The sequence below is a fragment of the Lycorma delicatula genome, chromosome 13, assembly GCF_047948215.1.
Source record: "Lycorma delicatula isolate Av1 chromosome 13, ASM4794821v1, whole genome shotgun sequence".
NCBI classification, from domain to species: domain Eukaryota; kingdom Metazoa; phylum Arthropoda; class Insecta; order Hemiptera; family Fulgoridae; genus Lycorma; species Lycorma delicatula.
In genome coordinates this window covers 11,911,989-11,934,894 of record NC_134467.1, presented here as the reverse complement: position 1 = coordinate 11,934,894, position 22,906 = coordinate 11,911,989, and the positions used below count along the sequence as shown (strand labels likewise).

Below are 22,906 nucleotides of genomic sequence, written 5' to 3'. Positions count from 1 at the left end.
TTCTTATCTAAATAAACCTATTTAGCCATAAAATATCACAGTTATTCAGTGTTAAGGTGTATTTCTTTTAATCCTATCTAAACTTTTATGATAAGCATTTATTTCTTGCGGTATAATATTTTCATCAGATATTTGGTGCTAATAAAAAGTTTTATTTAGTTTATATTAATTTTATTATTTAATTTTAAGTCTATTATGTTATAAAAAATCAAAAATAGCAAAATGAATTTTTACAAAACAACTATGGGAGAATGGGTAAAGACTGATAAATGTGAAATTGTTGCAAGATTAATGACTGCAATACATTGCTCCAGTTATAATGAAGTAAAAAATGTTCTCGATTTTTCTAGAACATGTGGTAATAGTGAATTAATTGTAAATTGTCATTGCGGGGCAATGAAGGTACGACCATTGCAACTAGCATCATCTTTAAAAAATCAGCAGGATGCAGCTAATATTGTTAAATTACTTTTAGATCATGGCGCTAAGGTAAGTGAAATAAATTTTTATAATGTCATATATATTACTAAATTATGTTGTATTAGCAACTGTAATCTTTCTTAAACTGAGGGTGAAAATGGGAAATTTTTTCTACAATAGATTATGTATTAGCCGGTAAAACTTTACAATTGAAAATAATTGTTTAGCCCGATAAGTTAACATATTGTAACTTGCCAGCCAAAACTTCCCAAAATAAGCAAAAAACATCAAATAATTTGAATATAGTACAATATTTTAAGGTGTGGTTTTATGGAAGTGTAAACACTAATAATCTTTAAATATGATTTTGACCGTTACAAACTTCTTAAAATAATTAACTCATAAATTCACGTAGGTAGTTTTGATCATATCTTGATTGGTATGGTAGTAAAAGATTATATATTGAACAGTAGGAGGTAGTACTGAATATTTATTGAGATACTGTGATTGATATCTGAATATAAATAAATATTTTTAATTAATTTAAAATAAACCAAAAAAAAAACACAAATAAACATTTTAAAAGTTGAAAAAACTGACAATAAAGTAGTTGTTTTCCTGGTATTGATTATTTATTTTTACTTAGTGAAAAATAACACATGAAAAAAGTTTTGAAAAATCAATATTTTTTTACTTTTTTCTGCTCCCCCACCCCCAAAATCACCTCCTAAAGAAAATTTGTTAATTTGTCTACGTTTACTACAATAAATGAGGAGATTAAAAAAATTCCACTGAAAATGTACAACCGATAAAAAATTATCTAAGATTTGTTTTTTTGGTGGGTGGGGGTAAATTATGATGAAATTTTATCGTAATATTATTATTAAAAGTTTAAATAAACAAAAAAAGGTTCTAAAAAATCAATATTCTTAAACTTTGATCAGCTCCCCTATCCCCTACCTCCAATATTGTCCTCTACATATTTTTTTTTGGGTCATTTGAACTAATACTACTACACCTTTTTCTTTTCTTTTTTCCTGTTTAGCCCCCGGTAACTACCGTTAAGATAATACTTCAGAGGATGATATGTATGAGTGCAAATGAAGTGTAGTCTTGTACAGTCTCAACATAACCACCAAAGAACACCGGTATCCACGATCTAGTATTCAAATCCGTGTAAAAATAATTGGCTTTACTAGGACTTGAACGCTGGAACTCTCGACTTCCAAATCAGCTGATTTGGGAAGAAGTGTTCACCATTAGACCAACCCGGCAGGTAATACTACTACACCTAGGAAGACAAAAAAAATTGGGTTAAAAAATATGCAATAAATAAAAATAGCTTTTTTGATTTCTGAAGAAGGGAAGAATTTGGCGGGGCAACATTTTTTTTTTTAAAGACGGTAGTTAAGCATGTACTGAGCAAGGTGGTGTTATGTTTGCAAAATTTTAAGAAAATTGACCCCAAAGAAACCCCACTTCCTGGAGATATTGACCCCAAAAATTTTACCAATAAATTGCTCATTAACACGAGTCTGTGCCAAATTTCATCAAAATCACTTTAGTCAAATTTTATTTGGCCCACCAGGCTGGTCTAGTAGTTAACACGTCAAAATCAGTTGTTTAACAGCCGAAAATCAGCTGTTAAAGCTGATTTACCAAAAAGGTAAAAACAAACAGTGATCAGTTGTTTGTTTTATTTAACAGTTATTTTATTATTTAACAGCTGATTTTCAGCTGTTAAACAACTGATCTTTGTTTTTACCTTTTTGTTTGTTTTATATGGCTTATTTTCTAATATATACACTTCCTTTAGTGTCTAACGAAAATAATGATTGTTTAATAATCGAAATGGCAATTTAGTGTTACATTTGATAATAAATATTTATAAATAGTTTATAAATATTATATTTATATTTATAAATATCATAATCATATCTCTTAATTTACATTAATGTTAACAGTTAGCATTGTTATATATACCTTTTTTGTTATAATTGTTGAATAATATGCCATCTTGTTTCAATACCTCCTTAGGTTTAATTCTAAATATTTTATTATTTGCTGGTTCATCAAATAAATAAAAATCTTTATTTCATTTTTAATAACAACTGTAAAAGAGAAATTCACAGAAAAAAGGATAAGGAAAACAGAAGTTCAACAGCAAAAAGTCGTATCTGAATTTAATTCAAAATTCATGAAAACAGTAATTATAAAAGAAACAGAAAAAGAAAAGTAGCACATAGAATAATAAAACTTATTTATATAAATTGGTAGATAACTTCAGAAAAAAAAAGGAATAATGATCATGGTTGAAGCATAATTAAAATGGGGGGTATGATAATGATGTGGGGAGATAGGCCCTCAGCTTAATGACTTCTAACCTTGCCGGGGTAAAAGTATGGTAGTATATTACACCAAACATGTGATCGATTGTAAATTCTATGCGATACATAGTGGCATTAAACCCCCCCCCCCTCCCACACCATAGCTAATATATATATATATATAAAAAACTTAAAGACTAAAACAAAACTTAAACATTATAAAACTGTAGTTCAGCCAGAAGTTACCTACGGAAGCGAGACCCTTTTCAGAATCACTCAGAAAAACCCAATCGATAAAATTCTGAAAATAGAGAGGAGAATAGAATAGAGAACGTGTATTGATAAAAAACACCAAAAAGAAGGCCGATGGTGGATTGTGCCGAATGAGGTGGTGTATCAAGAAATAGAGCCTGTTACTGATACTATGCGGAAAAAAAGAATCTCTTTCTTTGGTCATCTCGTAAGGACACCGGAAACAAGACTGTCAAGAAATATCATTGAAAAGCTCTGGTTCCAAAAGCTAGAAGTAGGATGGATCAAAGAAATTAGAGAAGATATGAAACAATTGGGTATTTCCCTGACCGACCTACAGAATAAAACTGGAAAAATTACAAAGCTAAAAGACAAAATCATTAGATTTAAAGAAAAGTCAGACAAACGACAAAATACAACGAAGAGGGTGTTTACAGATGAAGAAAAGAAAGCAAGATCTGAACGGGTGAAGAAATACTGGGCAGCTCTTTAGAGTAAAATAACACGCTTTTCTCAGAAAAGATCCAACTAAAATTGACTTAAGTAGTCCCATGTTGGCCATAAAAGCATAATAATAATAATATATATATATGTATATGCATGCATGCACACACGTGTGAGTTATGTGTATGTAGTGTAGTGTTCAACAATTCATGGAGACCATAATCCTGCAACATGATAATGCTCGGCCATACATATCGCATGTAATTGGTGAGGCTTTTGTGACACTCAAATTTCAATCTATTCCATATTCAACAGATTTGGCACCCTGCAATTTTCCCTTGTTTTGTAATTAAAGATGGATATAATTCATTTCACAGTGGATGATAAACTAATGGATGTAGTGAGATCGTGGATCAAGAAAAGACCACCAGCATGTTTCAATGATGGAATTTGAAAACTGGTTCATTGTTGGTGAAATGTGTAATTGTAAACGGTGACAAAATGGAAAAAATAAAATAAATTGTTGTAGTAATGGTTTATACCATATTTATCTACTTTTATTTATCCACTTTTATACCATATTTGATTATCTCTTCATTTATGAATTATGAGTGATCGTACTTTATAGCCATCTCTCGTAATACAAATACCATCCAAGTATACAGTTACACAACTAATTTAGAATTCTTCAGTCATAAAAATCGGCTGAGTTTAAGTTTTTTGTGTTATATCACGTATTTAAATCATAAAATAAGTAATAGATGACTCATCAATAATTTAAAGAACCGAAAAGTAAAGCTACTCTTAACCGAAGACATGCCTATGTTTTAGCTTCTAAATTTGTTAATTCATTACACAGAATTTTATATTCATATTAGATAACTATAAGGAAAATTTTTAAACTACTCTGAAAAATTTATCTTCTTCGTATGGCATGACTGAGAAGTTTGATTTTTATAAATAACATTAAACAAATACATAACATTATGTTTTAGAGGACTTAGAATTGTATTTTATTTATTTATTTTTGTTTTTTAATCCCAAGGTTTAATTGCGTTATACTGATATATTTCTATTGTGTTGATGTCTATATTTAGCTTATATTTGACTACAGATTTTCATTTTCTTTCTATTTAATATTCTATAAGTCTAATATTGTAACATGTTATTAAATATTCCTGTTTAAATCCTTTTCTAAGCACAGCCTATACTTATTTAAGGAAGTAACTCCTATGTTCTAATTCGACTGGTTTTTTTTAAAATCATATATTTATTCCAATGTTATAGTATTTTTAGTTTTTCTTGTAAATAAGGAATAAATTAAAATAAATTTTAATTAGACACCAGTTTAAAAGATGAATCTTAATAATATCTGCTATTTTAATCAATGGTCAGAACTGTCTTCATGAAAAATAAATTTTTGTTACAAAATCAATTTTTTTGAGTAACTACTTTTTTTTGTAATAACTGATAAAATTTATTTTTTATATAAAAAGTACCAAGCACAACTGGTATTTGTACCCAAAACCTTTGAGATGATATATATAAGCTGAGACGGATGCACATTTTCATTGTTCTGTTGTTTTAATGGACTTAGGTTTACAATATCTGTAATGGGATATAATAGTAGTAGAGGAGACTTTATTGAATATGTGACTGAAAGCGGTGGAACCATTCAACTTAATCACTTCATGCATTCAGGGAAAAGTGTGATTGTAACTAAAAGCATGTATGTTAAAATATTTCATTAAGCAAAGGCTTTGTCATTTGAGTTGTATTTAAGATATTTTAATTCACTGTTATAATTATTACTGTCTGTCTTTTGGTGTTCTTTGAAAAATTTATCTGATGAGATACCTGTTTGCCTAAAGTAGAAATTTGGAAACAACCACAATAAATTTTGTACTGACTTTTTGTACGCAACATACTCTGTTTTAAATAAGACTACCCAAGAAATACTTTATAAAATTAAAATTATAATATAATTATATTATACAAAATTAAATTGATTTTAAGATGAACTGAACAAGTTTTTAAACATATGAGTATAAAATGTTTTATCTCTGTCAAATTTTTACTTTATTATAGAGGAGAGTCACTGCAGTTTAATTTCTAGCTATGTGGTTCCCAACCTTTTTGACACAAGCAGCACTTTTTTGAAATAATCACTATGTTGAAGCCTCCTTAGGCCTTCCTTTCAGCTTACAAGTTAAGATGTTAAGGTGTATACGTTTAGGACTGGTACGGAAGGAAAGATATATAGTACGGAATATAAAATAAAGACATATCTAAAGAATTGCAGAATATCTATGCTGTGAAATTATATTTAAAAAATGTTGAAATTAACTGTAATATCTCAACTACCACCAAAATATATACATATTATGATATATAGATAGTACATAGAATAGTATATACACAGTATGTCTGAAAAGTTCCTGAACTAAATTAAATAAAAATACAGATTTAAAGATAGATGAATTTACTCACATCAGCCCTCTACATAGAATCCTTCTCTAGTTATACACTCGTTACAGCGCCGATAGAGTCCATCAAATGCTCTAGAGCAATCACTTTGTGGGATCGCCTTCAACTGCTCGGTGAAAGCCCTTTGGATGGCAGAAATGTCATCGCAAAAGCGGCCTTTCATCTTCAACTTGAGTTTCGGGAACAGAAAATGGTCTGCTGGAGCTGTCAGGTGAATAAAGCGGGTGGGATAAGACGGTGATTTGATTTACGGCGTAATAACGTGTTAAAACTGTTACCATGTGTGCCGAGGCATTATCGTGGAAGAGAGTCCAACTGCCTGAATCCCAGTACTCGGGTCGTATTCTACATATCAGGCGTTTCATTACTTCCAAATAAAATTTACGGTTTGACCAGCTGTGTGCACACTTTAGCAACGTTTTCGTCGTGAACAGGTGTTGATGGCCTCCCGCTTCGTTCATCGTCATCCAACGACTCTCTACAGTCTTTAAACCGGTTCCACCATTTGATTGTTGTAGTACGAAATGCGGCTTCATCACAGATTGCTTGCTGTATCATAGATTAAGTTTCAACAAAATATTTTTGACGTCAAACACAAAATTTTATCGCGCTTCTCTATTCCATGTCGCGAGCTTGCACAAGGTCACACGAACACAACGAACGCGGGCAAATATAACTCTAGACTGGAGTGACGAGGCGTGATGAAATTTTGTACACAGTCTCTTCAGACATCGTACTACATAGCTTCTTGGTTGTCCGAGAGATGGCGCTGTATCGACTGCAGAAATTTAGTTCGGGATCTTTTCAGCCACACTGTGTATGATATACATAAAAGGCATTGTCAAAAATTTAACAATATGTTCCGAATATTATTTCTAGTTTTCCTATTTTGATTTTACTTTTTATCAGATCTGTTCTTTGTAATAAGAAATTACAAAAATTTAGCTAAACATCAATATATTTGATTCTTAATCCACATTAATATGTGTTACTGTAGGCTGACTGTTGTGACAGACTTGGTAGAACTCCATTGCACCATGCTGCTATCCAAGGTTTCAGCGATGTTATTAAACTATTACTGGATGCTGGAGCTTCTCCAAACAGCCGATATACAGATATGCCGTGGGGAGATGATGACGATCCATTTCAATGTTTGCATGGCAAAAATTGTGCAAGAGAAGCAACTGCTGCTAATGATGTATGTATAGTTACTAAAATTTAACAGGAGACATGTTTATCTATAAATCGCTTGTTAAGGTTCATCATTTCCCCCTCCATAATCCTTAAGGATCACTTCCCCCTCCATAATCCTTACCGCATAGATGTTTTCTATTGGTTCGACAATTCAAAAATTGATAAAAAAACTTTTAATTCTAATTTTACTGCGTGGAGTTAAAGAAGATGGGAATTGACTAGGCCGGCGTTCCATTTTTTAACTGCATGGCCATTAACCATTTACGTAAAATTACAAAAAAGTAATTTTTGTGCTGGTTAGATCCCATGAGGATGCAGCTCAATTTGGTGAACAATTCCAAGATATCCCTGAAAAAAGCAATTTTTCCCTCTGTAGATTCTATCTGTATGCGAAAAAAAATTTTCAAGAGGGACTATTGATCCCTACAATACTGTGAAGCTTTCAATCAATTTTGGATGATGAGAAAAGACGATTCTCATACCTTGTTTTACAATGTGAAGGGTAAATTTCCCCAAAATCCTGAATTTTTTATTATGTTCTGTATCTTGAAATACTCTTTTGAAGTAGAGAGCAAAAATGATCCTTATCATTTTTCAAATATACTACTTTTTTGGGATATATATTTTATCTATGTACTCATTTAAATTTTTAAAATTTAATTTAAAAAAAATTGTTTCTTGCCAAGCCACACAGAAATAAAAAAAATATATTATTTTCACTTTCTAAGGGTTTGTTCGTTTAGTGTAAAAGTTTTGGAGGGAGACCTACTGAATAAATTTCATTAATACCTTCCCTCCTGTTTCACCAACTAAACACAGAATTGAGTAATGTGAATTTGTACTCTTCAAGGAAGGTTTCAACCAATGAGGCCAATGATTCAAGAGTTTCAAACTACGGTCAACTGAAATTTTCTAACAAGTTTTAATTCTGTTCTATGCGCTTATTGATACAACGGATGGTTTGATTTCATATTTAAGTTAATCAACCCTGCCTACAAACTAAATCATATCTAAACACCTACTACAGACAATTACTAGAAATCAGTGCATGCTCTTTATGAAGAGACATTTTTTATTTACAATATATTTACTCTTTCTTTACTTTGCTATTAAGATATTGGTCTCTATTAAAAAAAAAATTCATATGTTTTTTTATCACATTCCAAGATTGTGCTACACATTAAATCTACTTACATTAAAAGAATAACGATAAATTAATTAAAACATTTTGTAATGAAATGTAATATTTGTGTGGCTGCATGCCAATATTTAGGTTATTTATCTTTTATAAATTTTAAAATTAAAAAAGGAAAACTATGATAGTGAAATTTAGTTACTACCTATCAGTAATTCTATGACATTTGTATCTTTTATTTTATAGCTGCCAGTGCCAGTGGGGGGTCGTACACCATTACATGAAGCAGTAAAAGGTGGACATATTACATGTGTTCAAATACTATTGGAAAAAGATGCAAATGTAAATGCATCAGATGAAAATAGTCTAAGCCCTTTATTATTGGCAAGTGCAGAGGTAACATCTGGCAATAACAAAATTTTAAGCATTGAAAGGTATTATTTTTATGGAATATTATTTATACAATTTAAATTAAACATTTTATTTATTTTTTATTATTCAGCAGTTTGTATTCCCAGTTGCAGAACAAAGTATAACAACGGTAAAAAAAAGTTCAGCATTGTTAAAAATAATTATACAATTATTTAAATTTTAAACAGATCCAGGTGAATCATCAACAAATTGGGTTAATCAATCTTTCAAACTTGCCTATTAGATAACAAAAAGAAACATGTACGTAAACTAGTATGAGATATAGATTGATTCTGAAAATAATACAATTGTTCTCAATGATAATAAGCATTACATTCTTGGTCCACTAGGGAAAAATTGGATTGAGTGATCCAATGCCTTCTTCATAAAACAAATGTACTATGACACATCAGTAAGACTAGGGAAAAAATTCACATGATATTCAGCTCTACAAATGATATCTTCACTCTGTTCATAATTGTAGTGGGAATGATAATCATTATATTGCCAGGAGGTAACTCTGATGGAGCAACTGATACTATATGTGGTTTACTTAGTCATCCGTAACCATTGACCAGAGATGTCAGTATGACAGAAAACATCATACAAACAGAACACTGATAATTCAACATAAACAATTAATTATTAAATTCAACATTCAATTATTCAACATTGACAATCCTTTATACATATACTAGTGTTCAAAAAGTGATTTAAATTTTGGGAAAATGAGCAAGTTAAAATAGTCGTTAAGATTAGCCTCCATTATGTAATTCACATAAATGAATACAATGTTGCATGCTTTTAAACATATATTGTAATGTTTGTTGAGGAATTGCAGCGACATGTCATTCAGTTTTGCTCTGCAATTCAGGGATGGTGAGAGAATGACTTTTGTATGTAAAAAGTCAGGAAGGAATAAATCAGGAGACCATGGGGGCCAAAATCCCTTTGAAATCACTTGTCCAAAAAAACACTGATGAAATTCATAGTGTTATTGGCTTAGCATTGTTCTGCTGAAACTACATGTACTCTAGCTGGTCTGCAGGAATAGATTTTACGAATTGCTGCACTTTCTGTATGTAGCACTCAGTGTTCATTGAGCCATGAAAGAATGTCATGAAGATTCGCTATGTGACATTGCAATTGCATGCCAAACACCCACTTTTTGTCTGTGCAAAGGAGACTCGTGCAGCTGATGTGGATTTTCTGTACACCAAACAAGTGAATTCTGTGTATTGATGTATCTATTGAGGTGTAACTGTGCTTCGTCAGACCATTGGTCGAGTTCTTCCCCACCTGGTGGAACCATCAGCCACGTCAACTATAATTGGCATATAGCGCCTGGACATGCTTGAACATTATCTTATGCCACAATTACAACAGGGTATGGGCACAGAATTCATTTTTCAGCAAGATGCTACGCTACCACATTATCATTATGCAGTTGTCCCATATCTCAATGGCAAAGTGGCGACTTTGATTGAATGTGGTGGAACAATTTCCTGACCACTATGATCGCCTGATTTAACTCCAGTAGAGTTTTCTGTATGGAATTACATTAAAGGCAGAATGTTTGCTCCCCTGCTTCCAGGAAATGTTGACGAGCTGTGGTACCAGATAACAAACAGTCGACACCATAGATCCAAGACATGCTTCATAGGATTTGGCAGGAAACTGATTACAGATGGGACATCTGCCGTGTTACAAAAGGTAGCCATATTGAACATTTATAAATGTAACTTGAAGATATAATGTATTTAGTGTTCTGTCAAACATTTCTGTAAGTTATTTACTTTTTTTATTATTAAAGGTTACTTTTATATAACTAATTTAGAAATACTCTGTATATACATTCAGTACCATGCAGTATCATGACCGCACAGTTATTTATTTTGTTTCAGATATGAGAATATCGTGAATCAATTAGTTTCAAAAGGCGCTAATGTTAACATGACTAATGAAATTACAAAATGTACTCCATTGCATTATTCGGTAGAAATTGGTTCAGTTACAGCAACCACCATCCTTATCGAAAAAGGTGCTAGTATTAGCTCTACAGAAGAAAACGGTGAGACATGTTTGCATGTTTCAGCTAAATTCGGCAACATTGATGTTCTTCGTGTTATCTTAATGAATGACTGTAAAAATATTATTAATTATCCTGACAAGGTCAGCATCTTACATTCTCTATTTAAATCCTTTTTTTTGTTTTTAATTCATATATTCCAATAATTTTACTGGTATTTTTTTTTTAGATATGATCACATGTAACTTTGGCAGATATGGATTTAGAATGTGGTCAAACAATTTCTTGATTTAGAATAAAATATTTAACATATAAATGGTACTAAACATATACTATTAAATGTATATACTATTAATGTATTCATTACTTATGAATAAATATGTGATGAAAAAGCATTCATAAATGTACTCATTATTGATCTACTTATAAAAAAAAAATACATCAAAAGCATGCATAATTAAGTAGTCAGAAAATAGTTCATGAATTAAAAAAAATCTGGATTCAATATGGCCCTAGGAAAAGCAAAATAAAGCAGACCATTCAAAAGAAAAAAAATACAATACCAAACAAACATAATGCTTCTAGAATATAAACTGATCTGCTCACACTGCTTAAGTAAGACATCGTTCAAATGGAATTCAGCTTTAATAAAAAATAAAATAAGCGTTTAAGGTCTCCATGGTAACATATAATCAACATTTGCTGACTGTCTTGTAGACCGCTGATCACAAATCCACTAACACTAACAATCTTGTTTTTAAACATGCAAAACTGCATTTATATTTTAATACTCATTATGAAATAAATAAACATACATAACAATAATATAAGTGTAATAGATGCAGTTCAATTCCATTACTATTTTTGATCACATTTTAAATGTTAGGATTTTGATATTCATGATTTTATTGTATTTTAAAAAAACAACCATACATTTTATTTTAAAATGAAAAATTATAAAAATGTTACCTGTATATTATAAGAGAATTTAACTTAGGTCAAAATCTAGCTCAGATACAATTAAGGTTTCTGTAACTTTTACCTTAAAATAAAGTGAACTGTATACTATTTTTAAAATGTTTTTATTTCCTAAACATTTGTTGACCTAATTTATAAATTCCATGATTCTCTTGTTGGAAGTAAAATAAAGCAATTTCTTCTTCATTTAATTGACCGATAAAGAATTAATGATTTCATTGTAATAACATTTTGAGTACTGTATTCTGAAAAAAAATTGTTTGATTACCTGCTTATATGATATAACATGCCAAAGCTCAGTTTTTCATTGTGTAATGGTCATTCAAAGATCTGGCAAGAATTATTTACAGTCCACATCTGATTGTTGACATGGCTCGATAAATGAAACCATGTTTCATCTGAAAAAACCGTCACATGAAGATTGTCTTCTTTTTTATTAAATGTTTATTAAGTGCTCTGTGCGTACTACTCCTTGAGATTTCTGTTTGTCGAGCCAATTTTCTGGTAGAGTTGTTGGGACTTTCAGCTATGTGATTACAAATACCATCTAACGTTTTCTCTGTAGGATAGATGGTCTTCTGTACTCGAGTGCATCATTGACGTATCCACTTTCTTGGAACTTATTTTTAATTTTCACACAGCATTATGATATGAAACAACAATGTCTGGTAACTTCTGATAAAACATCTCGTTCATACATTCTGTATACTCATTACCACAACAAAATATATTTTCAATAAAAAGATGCAATCTTCAAGCAAGCTAAAACACTGTCACAATGGAAACAAAAGCTTCAGCAATTATAGAAATAAAAAATATAGTCAACAATGAAAATGCAAAATAAGCAAGTATAAAGTAAACTGTTTCATTAGTGACAATATCAAATAACAAATAAATTGTATCTTAGTGATTAAGATCCAGGTACACTTCAGTTTAAGTCCACAGTTACATTTGGCAGACTGTGAAATATATTTCATTATACATCTTATATGTCTTTCAATGTTTTGTAGGAAGGTTATACACCAATGCACAGAGCAGCATTCAGTGGCAACAAGGAGTGTCTAAATATGTTATTAAATAATGGTGGTGATTTAACTGCTGAAACACATACTGGTCTCACTGTTGTTGATGAAATATTTACATATTTGCCACGTCCTGAAGATTTCTTGATCAAAATACTAGATTCTAAAATTACTCCAAATGATGTACCAATCAATGATCATAGATTTAAGGTAAAAAAATTATTCTTATTTAAAAAAAAGTTATTTTAAGCTTATCAATGATTTATTTATTTTACATAAAAATTCTTAATTAGTTCATGAATTTTTTAAAAAACCTTGTTTTAAACAAAACAGACACGTCATGCCAAAAGGTTCTGTGTATGATTATATATATATATATATATATATATATATATATATATTAGGAATGAATTGAAGCTTGACTTTACTAGATAGGTATTATGTACAGCATCAGACAGGACCTGAATTTCCTATTCAGTGGGTAAGTCCATCAATGAACCCTATTCTACATCAAACTACACAATATTAAGCAGATAATAACCATAAAGGAACATAAATTTAGTAGAATCAACCTAAAATTCACAGAATGGGGATGAATGGATCAAGAGTAATGGGAAAGGGTTGTTTTTTTGGGGGGGAGCATTAGATAACCCAACTTTACCTGATAGAATCTTGATCAAATCCTTATATCAAGAAGTGCTTAGTTGTATTAGACTTGCACTCAAAGAATTGATAATAAAGAAGGGATCAAGGGTTAGGAAAAGAAACGGTGAAAAAGGATGATCTTCCAATCTTGATAACTTTATCTTTTTGATAATCTGAGGGTGAGATTTGATTAAGATAATGGTTACATCAATGACCAGCATGTAACTACCATCAAGTAACCAGTATAAATTGATTATTTCTGATCAACGAGTGAGTCATTGTGACCTATAAATAACTGATTTACAGAATTAAAAAACTAATGGATTATTCAATGTGTAATGAACAAGGCGGCAGCCAAATTACAGTAGTAGTAAATCCTAAAAATTATTAAACATCAGTACAGTTCACTCAATTATTCATAACGCTCCGCATATAAAAAAAAAAAAACTGTAAACAATAATAAGCAAGATAAATTCCAAACAGTTTATCATAAAGAAATCAAACTTCATGCTTTTGGCTACCTTAATTTCTGATAAAAGAAATGAATCTTTTTAAAGTGTAATTATTTATAATGAGGCCTTGATCCATCATTATGAGCTGGAATCCAAACGACGTAGCATGGACAAATTCCTGAATTTGGCAGTGAGGAATTTCAACTCAATTTCTGATGAAAAGAATGAAATTTTTAAAGTATAACTTATATGAGGCCTTGATCCATCATTATGAGCCAGAATACAATCAAGATAGCATGACCACAAGTATCTCAATTTGGCAGCAAGGAAAAAATTCAAGACCGACAGTCAACCGATTAAAGTGATCCCAAAGAAAATTTTCTGAGATTATCTGTTTGCAACATCTCCCACAAATTAAAAAGAAGCAGTTTTTATGTCAAATGTTCTCACCTATTTTATCTAAAAAATTAACATTCTTTACAATTTTTCATAATGATTAATAATTGGCACTGACATTAAACTTTTAAGAGTAGGGACTCTGTGACTGTGACTAAACATTAATGTATGACTATTTTTTTAAATGTGTTGCGTTTCAATAAGACCACATTCTTGTTGATTCTGTAAAAAAAAATGTGTTCTTATCTTTATCTGTGTGGATAATGATTTTAATTATCAATCCCTACAGTGAACACATTGAAGATCAATTTTGCAGAGCAGAACATCTGCATTTTAGTGGGCTTGGCACACTTACTGATGTACATGTGCAAAAAAAGAGCGAACAGGAAATCACTTCACACCTGATTTTCTTTTGCAGACTTGGCATTGTATGCTTGTTACATTGAGAATAGTTATGTGGTTTCAAGAGCAACTTGGATTTCTTGTCATGTTGTTTACAACCTGTTTGGTTATATTACCTAAAGTATATACTGGTTTTAAAGAAAACTTTTTTCATATTTTAATGCAAAATAAAATAATCCTTTTTTATTTCAAATGAAGTTTATTTGATCAAATATGTACCGTTATGATTGACCACCTTTTGCCAATTTTTAAGTAAAATCATAATCCCTTAGTTGTAGAATTTGTTTCTGAACGAAAAACTCTGAAAAGTGATTTTCACAGCCCTTTTTTGAAGCCAATTTTTTATGTTTAGAGTTCTCAGAACGTAACAAATAGTAGTCTGACAGGGCAAGGTCATGACTATGAAATAGGTGCGTTAAAACTTCCTGGCCAAGCTCTCTCAATTTTCAATACGTCACCAAAGATGGAAGATTCCAAATTTCCTACAGATCAGTTTTGACTGCTTGGAGTAATTTTTCCAGTTATTAACAGAGGTTAAAATCAATCATTTAACCGAGCAGGAGCAGTTCATAGTGAACAGTTCCTTTCAGATCCCACTACACATACATAGAATCACTTTTCTGGGCTTTATTACGGTTTGTGGAGTTTCACCTCGCTTCGCCAGATGTTTTCCAAACATTTTTGTTGTGTGTGATGCATTTTTCATCGCCTGTAATTAGCTACTTAAAAAGTGGTTTGATTTTATTCCAGTTTAGCAACGATTTGTAATGGAAATTTAATCCATTAAATTTTTCATTGTTAAATAATGTAGCACTCAAACATCACATTGTTTTTTAATTCCATTCAATCTTCTGGTTTAAAACTGTTTTGTAGTCTATGTTTATTCATCATTGATATCATGTCTGTTAATGTGTCAACTCTAAATGATTTCATTGAATTTTTCAGAGCAAGGTGCATCATCAAAATTTCCAAACTGAAAATGTTTGAACTAGTTTTGTGCCATACATACTGATCACATACGTAAATGTCACAAGTTATTCTTGTAGCCTGAGTCATATTCTTCGCTTGTTTATAAAATTTCAAAATTTATTGAATTTCTTCTTTATTTTCAAGTTGCGATAACTCTGAAATAAATAAACTAATATAATTATAACCTTTCTAAAAATACTTAGTGTTATGTCACCTTTCAAAACCACACATGTTATTATATTTGATTAATATTACCAGCTATATGATCCTAAAGCCATCTACCAGGAAAATATGAAGAAGGGTTTTTCCCAACTCTAATATTCAGTCTGTAAGATGCATAGTAATGGTTTTAAAGAGATGAATCTTTTCACTAGTATTTAAATTTTGAGTAGATGCCATTTATTTTTATGCATTTTCTTTACATTTTAATTGTTTTTAAATGCTACTTACAGATATATTTTGTATAAAATTTTTTGAATCATGATTTTTTCGTAAATATTTTCTGTAACTATTTCTCACATATAATTTAGTATTTTTTAATTTTTTGCAGTATTTGGAATGTATTTATGCGTTCTGTGTATGAATCGAGTTAAAATTACTGGTTTTGTTTCCCTAAAGATGATTTGAAAATCATGATACTGTTGCAGCTTTCTTGAAAAACTGGTCTGATATTTTTCTTTTTAATAGATACATTAATGTTTTATTCTGATATAATTATACGTATTAAATTCATGAGCAGTTTATTATGTTTAACAAATTGTTTTCTTAGGAAAATATTCAAATAATTTTTCTACTTTTTTTATTTTTTCCAACAGATAACCCTTGATTTTGACATCTTAATACAAAAAAATAACATGAAGCAAAAATCAATGGTGTCATTATTATCAGAAAAACTTAAGATAATACAACATCCTTTAATAGAAGCATTCATATTTTTAAAATGGAGAAAAATAAAACAAATATTTTCAATCTTGTTTATGGCACACGTTTGTTTTGTAATTATATTAACAGCATATACTTATGCTCTGGTTCATCGTGGTGAGAAAAGCGAAGAATTTAGTGACATCTTTTCTATAGTAAGTTAACTTTATGAAGTAAATAATTTGAAAAAATTAACATTTTTTGATGTTTTGTGTAAACAATTTAGTTAGAGGTAATCTGTTATTGTAATTTTTCAGTTAATGGACTGAATTTCACAATATGTTTCTTCTTACTGAAAAATAATTTTTCTTAATAATTTTTTTGTTTGATTTTATTGCATTATTATAATAGAACTTGCATAAAACAATAAAAATACGATTCTAATCCTAAATAAAGTACAAACATATAAGTCAAAGAGTTAAAGGTGGATAATTATTATTGTATAGACTCTGTGTCTGTTAAATACATAGTCACTGTGAGATTTCAGCAAAGCAGAGAATTGACAACCCTCTCAAATATTAGCAGAATATCCCAGTTATTGTAGTAGAACGCTACATACAATGATGGCAACGGCACCGATTTCAATAAATTCAGTTATGCACATAGCTTCCTTCCCACAAGTTGAGGGAAGCAGCAGATGTCCCTGTACAATCACCATCCATAATATAAATATTAGCATCATTATAAGAATGATATTTCTGTTATATACTTGAAAATATTCAACAACTGAACATCATATAGTACTCCTTCCATACTGACATTCCTCTGAATGCAGCTAACAGATATTTTTCATTGATATAACTCTTCGAACACCCACACTTTGTTCTGAGCCTCGGTCAGGACGTCATAATAGTATCAGCTAAGTTTCATCATCTATCACAATTCCGTTCATGTAGGGAGATTTCCCATTTTTCAAGGCAGCATGAAACACGACATGCCATCTGATCATCAATCAAGTTATATGGAATCAAAAGGGTATAAAATTTTCTAATTTGAAGATGATCTCGCAGAGTAGCAAGAACTGCTGGTGCATTAATTCCAGAGGACACCTCTATTTGGTGATAGATAACATGTCTATTTGTCTCTAGCATTTTTCACATTGTAACAAAGTTTCCCTTAGTCATAGATGAAGACGGTCGACCTGACCTTGAAGACTCGAGGCCAAAGTTTCCTCTTCAAACTCTTGGTATCACTTAAATATTGTTGTACGATTACGACAATTCTCTCAAACCACAGGAGTTATTTCCTGTAAGCACACTGATCAATATTTAACCCGCATGCAAAATTTCCTGGTATTCAGTTTTCAATCACATCAGTAATTTTTTTCACTAATGCAGCTAAAAAGCAAGTGACACTGAGACAGTGACTAGTGTGGCTACAGTAGGGGTTGGTAGACTCCTGTCTATCAACCCTATGCAAACTTGTAACCACCTATGGTGGATATGTTCTGTCATATTGCAAAACTTTCCTAGTGCCCATTGTATAATATTTCATTACAGAAATTTGTTGCTTTTTATTATCTTTCTAATATTTCTTATGATTTTGATACATGTAAACTTATTGCAGTACAAGAGGCATTAGGCAGAATTTTTTTCTCTAAAACTAATGAACTTCACTATTTTCTTGTGGTCAACAAAACAACAGTATAACTCACAAGATTCAAGTATCGCCTGTGTTTTAAGGAGCTTGATGTGCTGATTGTAGTAAACTTGACATGGGATTATTCTTAAAGATGACTTTTATCATTTTTGGAAGTCACACGATTGTCTGTAACCAATGTTTTTGCTTTTAACAACATACAGAAACTGAAATGGCTTTTTAACAAACATTGAAAATAAACATCACCTACAATCGTGTATAATTAATTGAATATAATTTATTGTAAATTTTAATTATTTTAATATTATTTTTTAAGATAATAGTAATTAATAACTAAATAAATAATACTAGTAAAACACTTCAAGAGAATTTTTGTTATATTTATAAAATACAATGATAAACAATTGCCAACTAAAACCTATGTTTGGCAAAGCAAGTCTATAATTTGGCTTAATGATATACTCATACTTCAACTAGAATTGCTTGCCTTGACCAAGTTATAATAAAAAAAAAAACAAACCAATAAGCATAATTTTAATCAATAGATTAAAGCAGAAAACGGCTAATGTCACTTCTTTTATTGAAGCAAACACTTTTTTAATAATAACATTAAGTTAATTTTGAATAGTTCTTTGAAAAGAAATACAAATAAACATATTTTTTTTACACGGATGTGCAATAGTTGGACTTGTAGAAGAAAGTTTTATTAAAACTGAAATATATGAAAAACATGAATCTTAACTGACATGAATTTCAAATCAACATAATTAAAAAAACATTATTTAGATGCACTCATATCATAAAAGAATAATAATAAATAATTTTATCAATGGTGAGCATCGGTCAAAATAATGAAGAATAAAGAAGCTATTAAAAATAAACAAGAGTTGCAGTACTATAATATCTTATAAAGCATTTGAATAACTGATATTTTATTGTATATTAATTAAATTTTTTTTACATCAAGGTATAGCTTAAATTTTAAATAATACGATGTCTGTAAATAAAGTAATGAGACTGGTTCAGAAAAACATTTTATTTACAATCCAATTATGCATGACTCTTATCACCTTCAAAATGGTTCCCTTGGGAAGCCACGCAACGCTTCAAATGGTTTTCCTACTCTTCATAGCAGATGGTCGGTTTCATTTTTTAAAATGTTTTCTACTGCTCCAAAACGGTGTCCTTAAGGATGCTTTTTTAAAATCGGTAACAGGAAAAAGTCACAGGGACTCAAGTCAGATGAATAAGGTGGTTGAGGTGCATAAGGAATGTTTTTCTTTGCAAAAAACTCATTAATTGATAGTGCAGTATGATAAGGTGTATTTTCATGATGCAGTATCCTGTTGTCTTTGATGGCTGGTCTCACATGGGTAACTTTTTTCCGCATTCTTTCAAGAATTTCTCAGTTAACATACAGATTTACAATCTGTCCTGTAGGCAATAACTCCTTATGCACAATGCACTACCATCGAAGAAACAAATTAGCATGGTTTTGATTTTTGATTTGCTCATTTTTGCTTTTTTGGGGAGGGGGGTGAGTTTGAAGTGTGCCACTTCTTCCTCTGGTGTTCTGTTTCTGGGTCGTATTCAAATATCCAAGATTCATCACCAGTAATAACATTTTTTTTAGAAAATTAGGATTGTTTCAATTCACCCTAGAAGATTGCGGCACACTTCCATCCTGTTGTTTTTCAGTTCAACAGTGGGTTTTTTTGGGACCAATTTTGCACAAACTTTTTCCATGTTTGATTTGTTTGTAAAAAATTTGGTGGATTGTGGTACGGTTCATATTCAATTGTTCTACAATCATTCTGACAGTTAATCGCCAGTCGTACCGTATCAAGTCTCTGATATGATCAACATTGTCGTCACTTTTTGATGTTAATAGTCTTCCAGAGTATGGATTGTTCGCAACTGATTCCTGGCCATCTGAAAATACTTTAAACCACCTAAAAACTTGGGCTCGTGACAGAGCTTCATCTCCATACGCCCTTTTCAATTTTGAAAAAAGTTTCAGTAGCATTCTTACTGAGTTTAACAAAAAAACTTGATTGCACAACGTTGCTCATAATTAGTATCCACTCAATTTTGTTATGTACAACAAAAATATGTTTCATGAAAAGTTTGTTTACATCTCACATAGCAACAATAGACTAAAAATATTAATATCTAATATTAATCAGGTGTTCATATAACCATGTTCACTAGTAACTTTACATTATTGCCAGTTTGGCTGCGAAAAAAAACTAGTCTCATTACTTTATTTACAGACCTTGTATGATAATATATCATGCTGTATTTTATTTAAAGTTTTATTTTACGTAATCTCAAAGAGTGTGACTTATGTAATTTTTTTGTTTTTAGCTTCATGAAAAGGATTGGAGAGATTTCTTCGCATATTTGCTATCTTTTTTTGGTACACTGATGTTATTACAATCGACTTTTGAACTGATATTATTAGGTCCGCTGCGTTGGACCCAGGTTGAGCCATGGTTAAATTTTATATGTCCATTGTATTCAATAGTACTAGTTTATATAGCGTTGCAGTGTGGAGAAATTATACTAGTAATTGATTCTTTATGTTATGTGGGGTCAGTTGTTGTTTTATTTGGGTGGGCTCGTGTTATGTTTCTGCTTGCACGATTTCCTAAATTCGGCTATTATGGACTTATGTTTTTGGCAGTTCTCACTAATGTTATTAGGGTATGTATCATATTTACTGTACTTTACTTTGTGTTAAATAGATATTATCGATAATAAGTGATCCAAAAGTCATGAGACTCAAAATGCACTTGGCAGCAATGATAGCATGGGAAATTCCTATTTTGTCAATAAGCTTTTTTCTTATTGTATTGTGTTCCTTTAGATAAACAGTTGACCATGACATGTTTGTAATGCACAAACAAGGAGCTTTCATTTCAGAATACTATCTGTCAGTAAACTTTCAATACAAAAGCAAGAAGTATTTCAGAATACATTTCATGATCCTCACGTGTCAAACAGAGTACAAAAAATTTACTTTGTCACTTTTATAAAACAAAAATGAGGTACAATGTATGTTCTGGTCATCCTTTAGCACAAATTATCAAAGTTAATGAAGAAGACAACACCCCTCTTGCCTTTCATGAATCACATTTATATAATGAAAACAATTGGGAAGCTATGAATACCATTTCATAGAAGAAAATTATTAGAACCAATTTTTTTAAGTGTACTGTAAATAAACTTGACATTATAGTGTCTCTCTCTCTCTCTCTGTAAACAGAAACAATCTGCCACAACTGATGTACACCTGTATGAAAAAAAAAAACTGTAAAAAATTATTAAAAATTAGGTTTGTTCACAATGGAAAACCAATTCTGAAGTTACAATTAAGTGATAGTGATTGTAAATTAAGTGGTAAAATTTAGTTTTTATTGAAACTTTTGTGCGTTAAAACAATTTATTACTCTACAGTATTATTATTTTCAAAATATTTTTTACAATATTCATTTTTTCAAGTTCTTCGTATAATCTTTAAAATGTTAATTTATATACATTTTTATATCAATATTATTCTATTATTTTAATTGGATCCTGTATGGTACAATAGATTCATTTTAATATATTTTGTTTGCAAATGAAAAAGTTCTGTCCTGGGCAATGGTTCCATCTTGTACTCACTAGTTAATGGAAGTGTTAAAAAACATACTATAAAATATTGTTTGATTATTCTTTACTTTTATATGATTATGTTGTAATAATAAATGGTACTTACGTATTAACACCACCGCAGCTACAGCTTTGTTTAAAAACAATGTAATCAATCGGATTTCGGTGGAAAATGAACAGTCTCTTTATTAATTTTAATAAATTATTATTTATATTTATTTATTTTATAAATATAATTTAACCAAACTTAACTTACGCTCGCTAACCTTGACTAATTAACACCGTAATTTTTTAAGTATTTATTTAATAAATTCAGTAATTATTGCAATTATTTATTATTTAAATAATCAAAACACTCCTGTTAATTAGTCAAGGTTAGCGAGCGAAGCGAGCATAGGTTCAGTTTGGTTAAATTATATTTATAAAATAAATAACAATTTATTAAAATTAATAAAGAGACTGTTTTGAATCTATGTTAAACTCTATATCGGCCCATTTTCCACCGAAATCTGATTGACTACTTTGTTTTTAAATAAAGCTGTAGCTGTGGTGGCGTTAATACTAATAAATTAATAAATATTTAAAGTCGAATAAAAATTATTAAAATTTGTGTGGCTGATTAGGTGGTTCACAATCTCTTCTATTTACTTGCCTGAAAATAGTATTATAAACAATGAAAACAGTATTCTTTTGTTTCTAACATTTTGATTTGCTGTTAAAACATTCTATTTTTATTATTATTATTTTATTCCTGTGTTTTTATTACAATTTTACATGCCTATTATTTTAGTGTAAACTATTTGATAATACAAATAAATACACGGGTAAAAAAAAAATTTGAACTGAGATAAAAGTAGGTGAATTAGAATGTAATTTTTATGCTGAATCTTAAAATGAAGTAAGTTTTTCTTCATCAGATTTTTAGTTATGACCTTTTAAAATATTGAGAGACTTCTTAAGTAATAGAATACAAAAATAATAATAATTAAAATTAAAATCCTTACCTTTATTTTGCAGACATTTATGTTTATTTTAATTTCTTTTTCTTTTTTTCCTTTTGTGTTCAGTAAAGTCTTCTCTTTTTATCATCTAGCAGTAGTCACTCATCATAGATTCATCCCCTCTGCCTTGATAATGTTGTTCCATCTGCAATATATCTTAGTGCAACC

General features: G+C 30.2%; 1 protein-coding gene across 1 annotated transcript in view; it reads left to right on the top strand.

Annotated features, from left to right (window-relative positions):
* Positions 1–154: 154 nt before the first annotated feature.
* The window catches only part of LOC142333945 (transient receptor potential cation channel subfamily A member 1 homolog), a 49,144-nt gene continuing 26,392 nt past the window's right edge, over positions 155–22,906 (top strand). Inside the window, exons 1-7 of the mRNA XM_075381574.1 lie at positions 155–489; positions 6,928–7,128; positions 8,506–8,693; positions 10,575–10,842; positions 12,688–12,909; positions 16,379–16,639; positions 20,451–20,789. Coding sequence (XP_075237689.1) covers positions 223–489; positions 6,928–7,128; positions 8,506–8,693; positions 10,575–10,842; positions 12,688–12,909; positions 16,379–16,639; positions 20,451–20,789 — 1,746 coding nt within the window. The 5' untranslated portion in view covers positions 155–222. The remainder of the gene's footprint in view (positions 490–6,927; positions 7,129–8,505; positions 8,694–10,574; positions 10,843–12,687; positions 12,910–16,378; positions 16,640–20,450; positions 20,790–22,906) is intronic.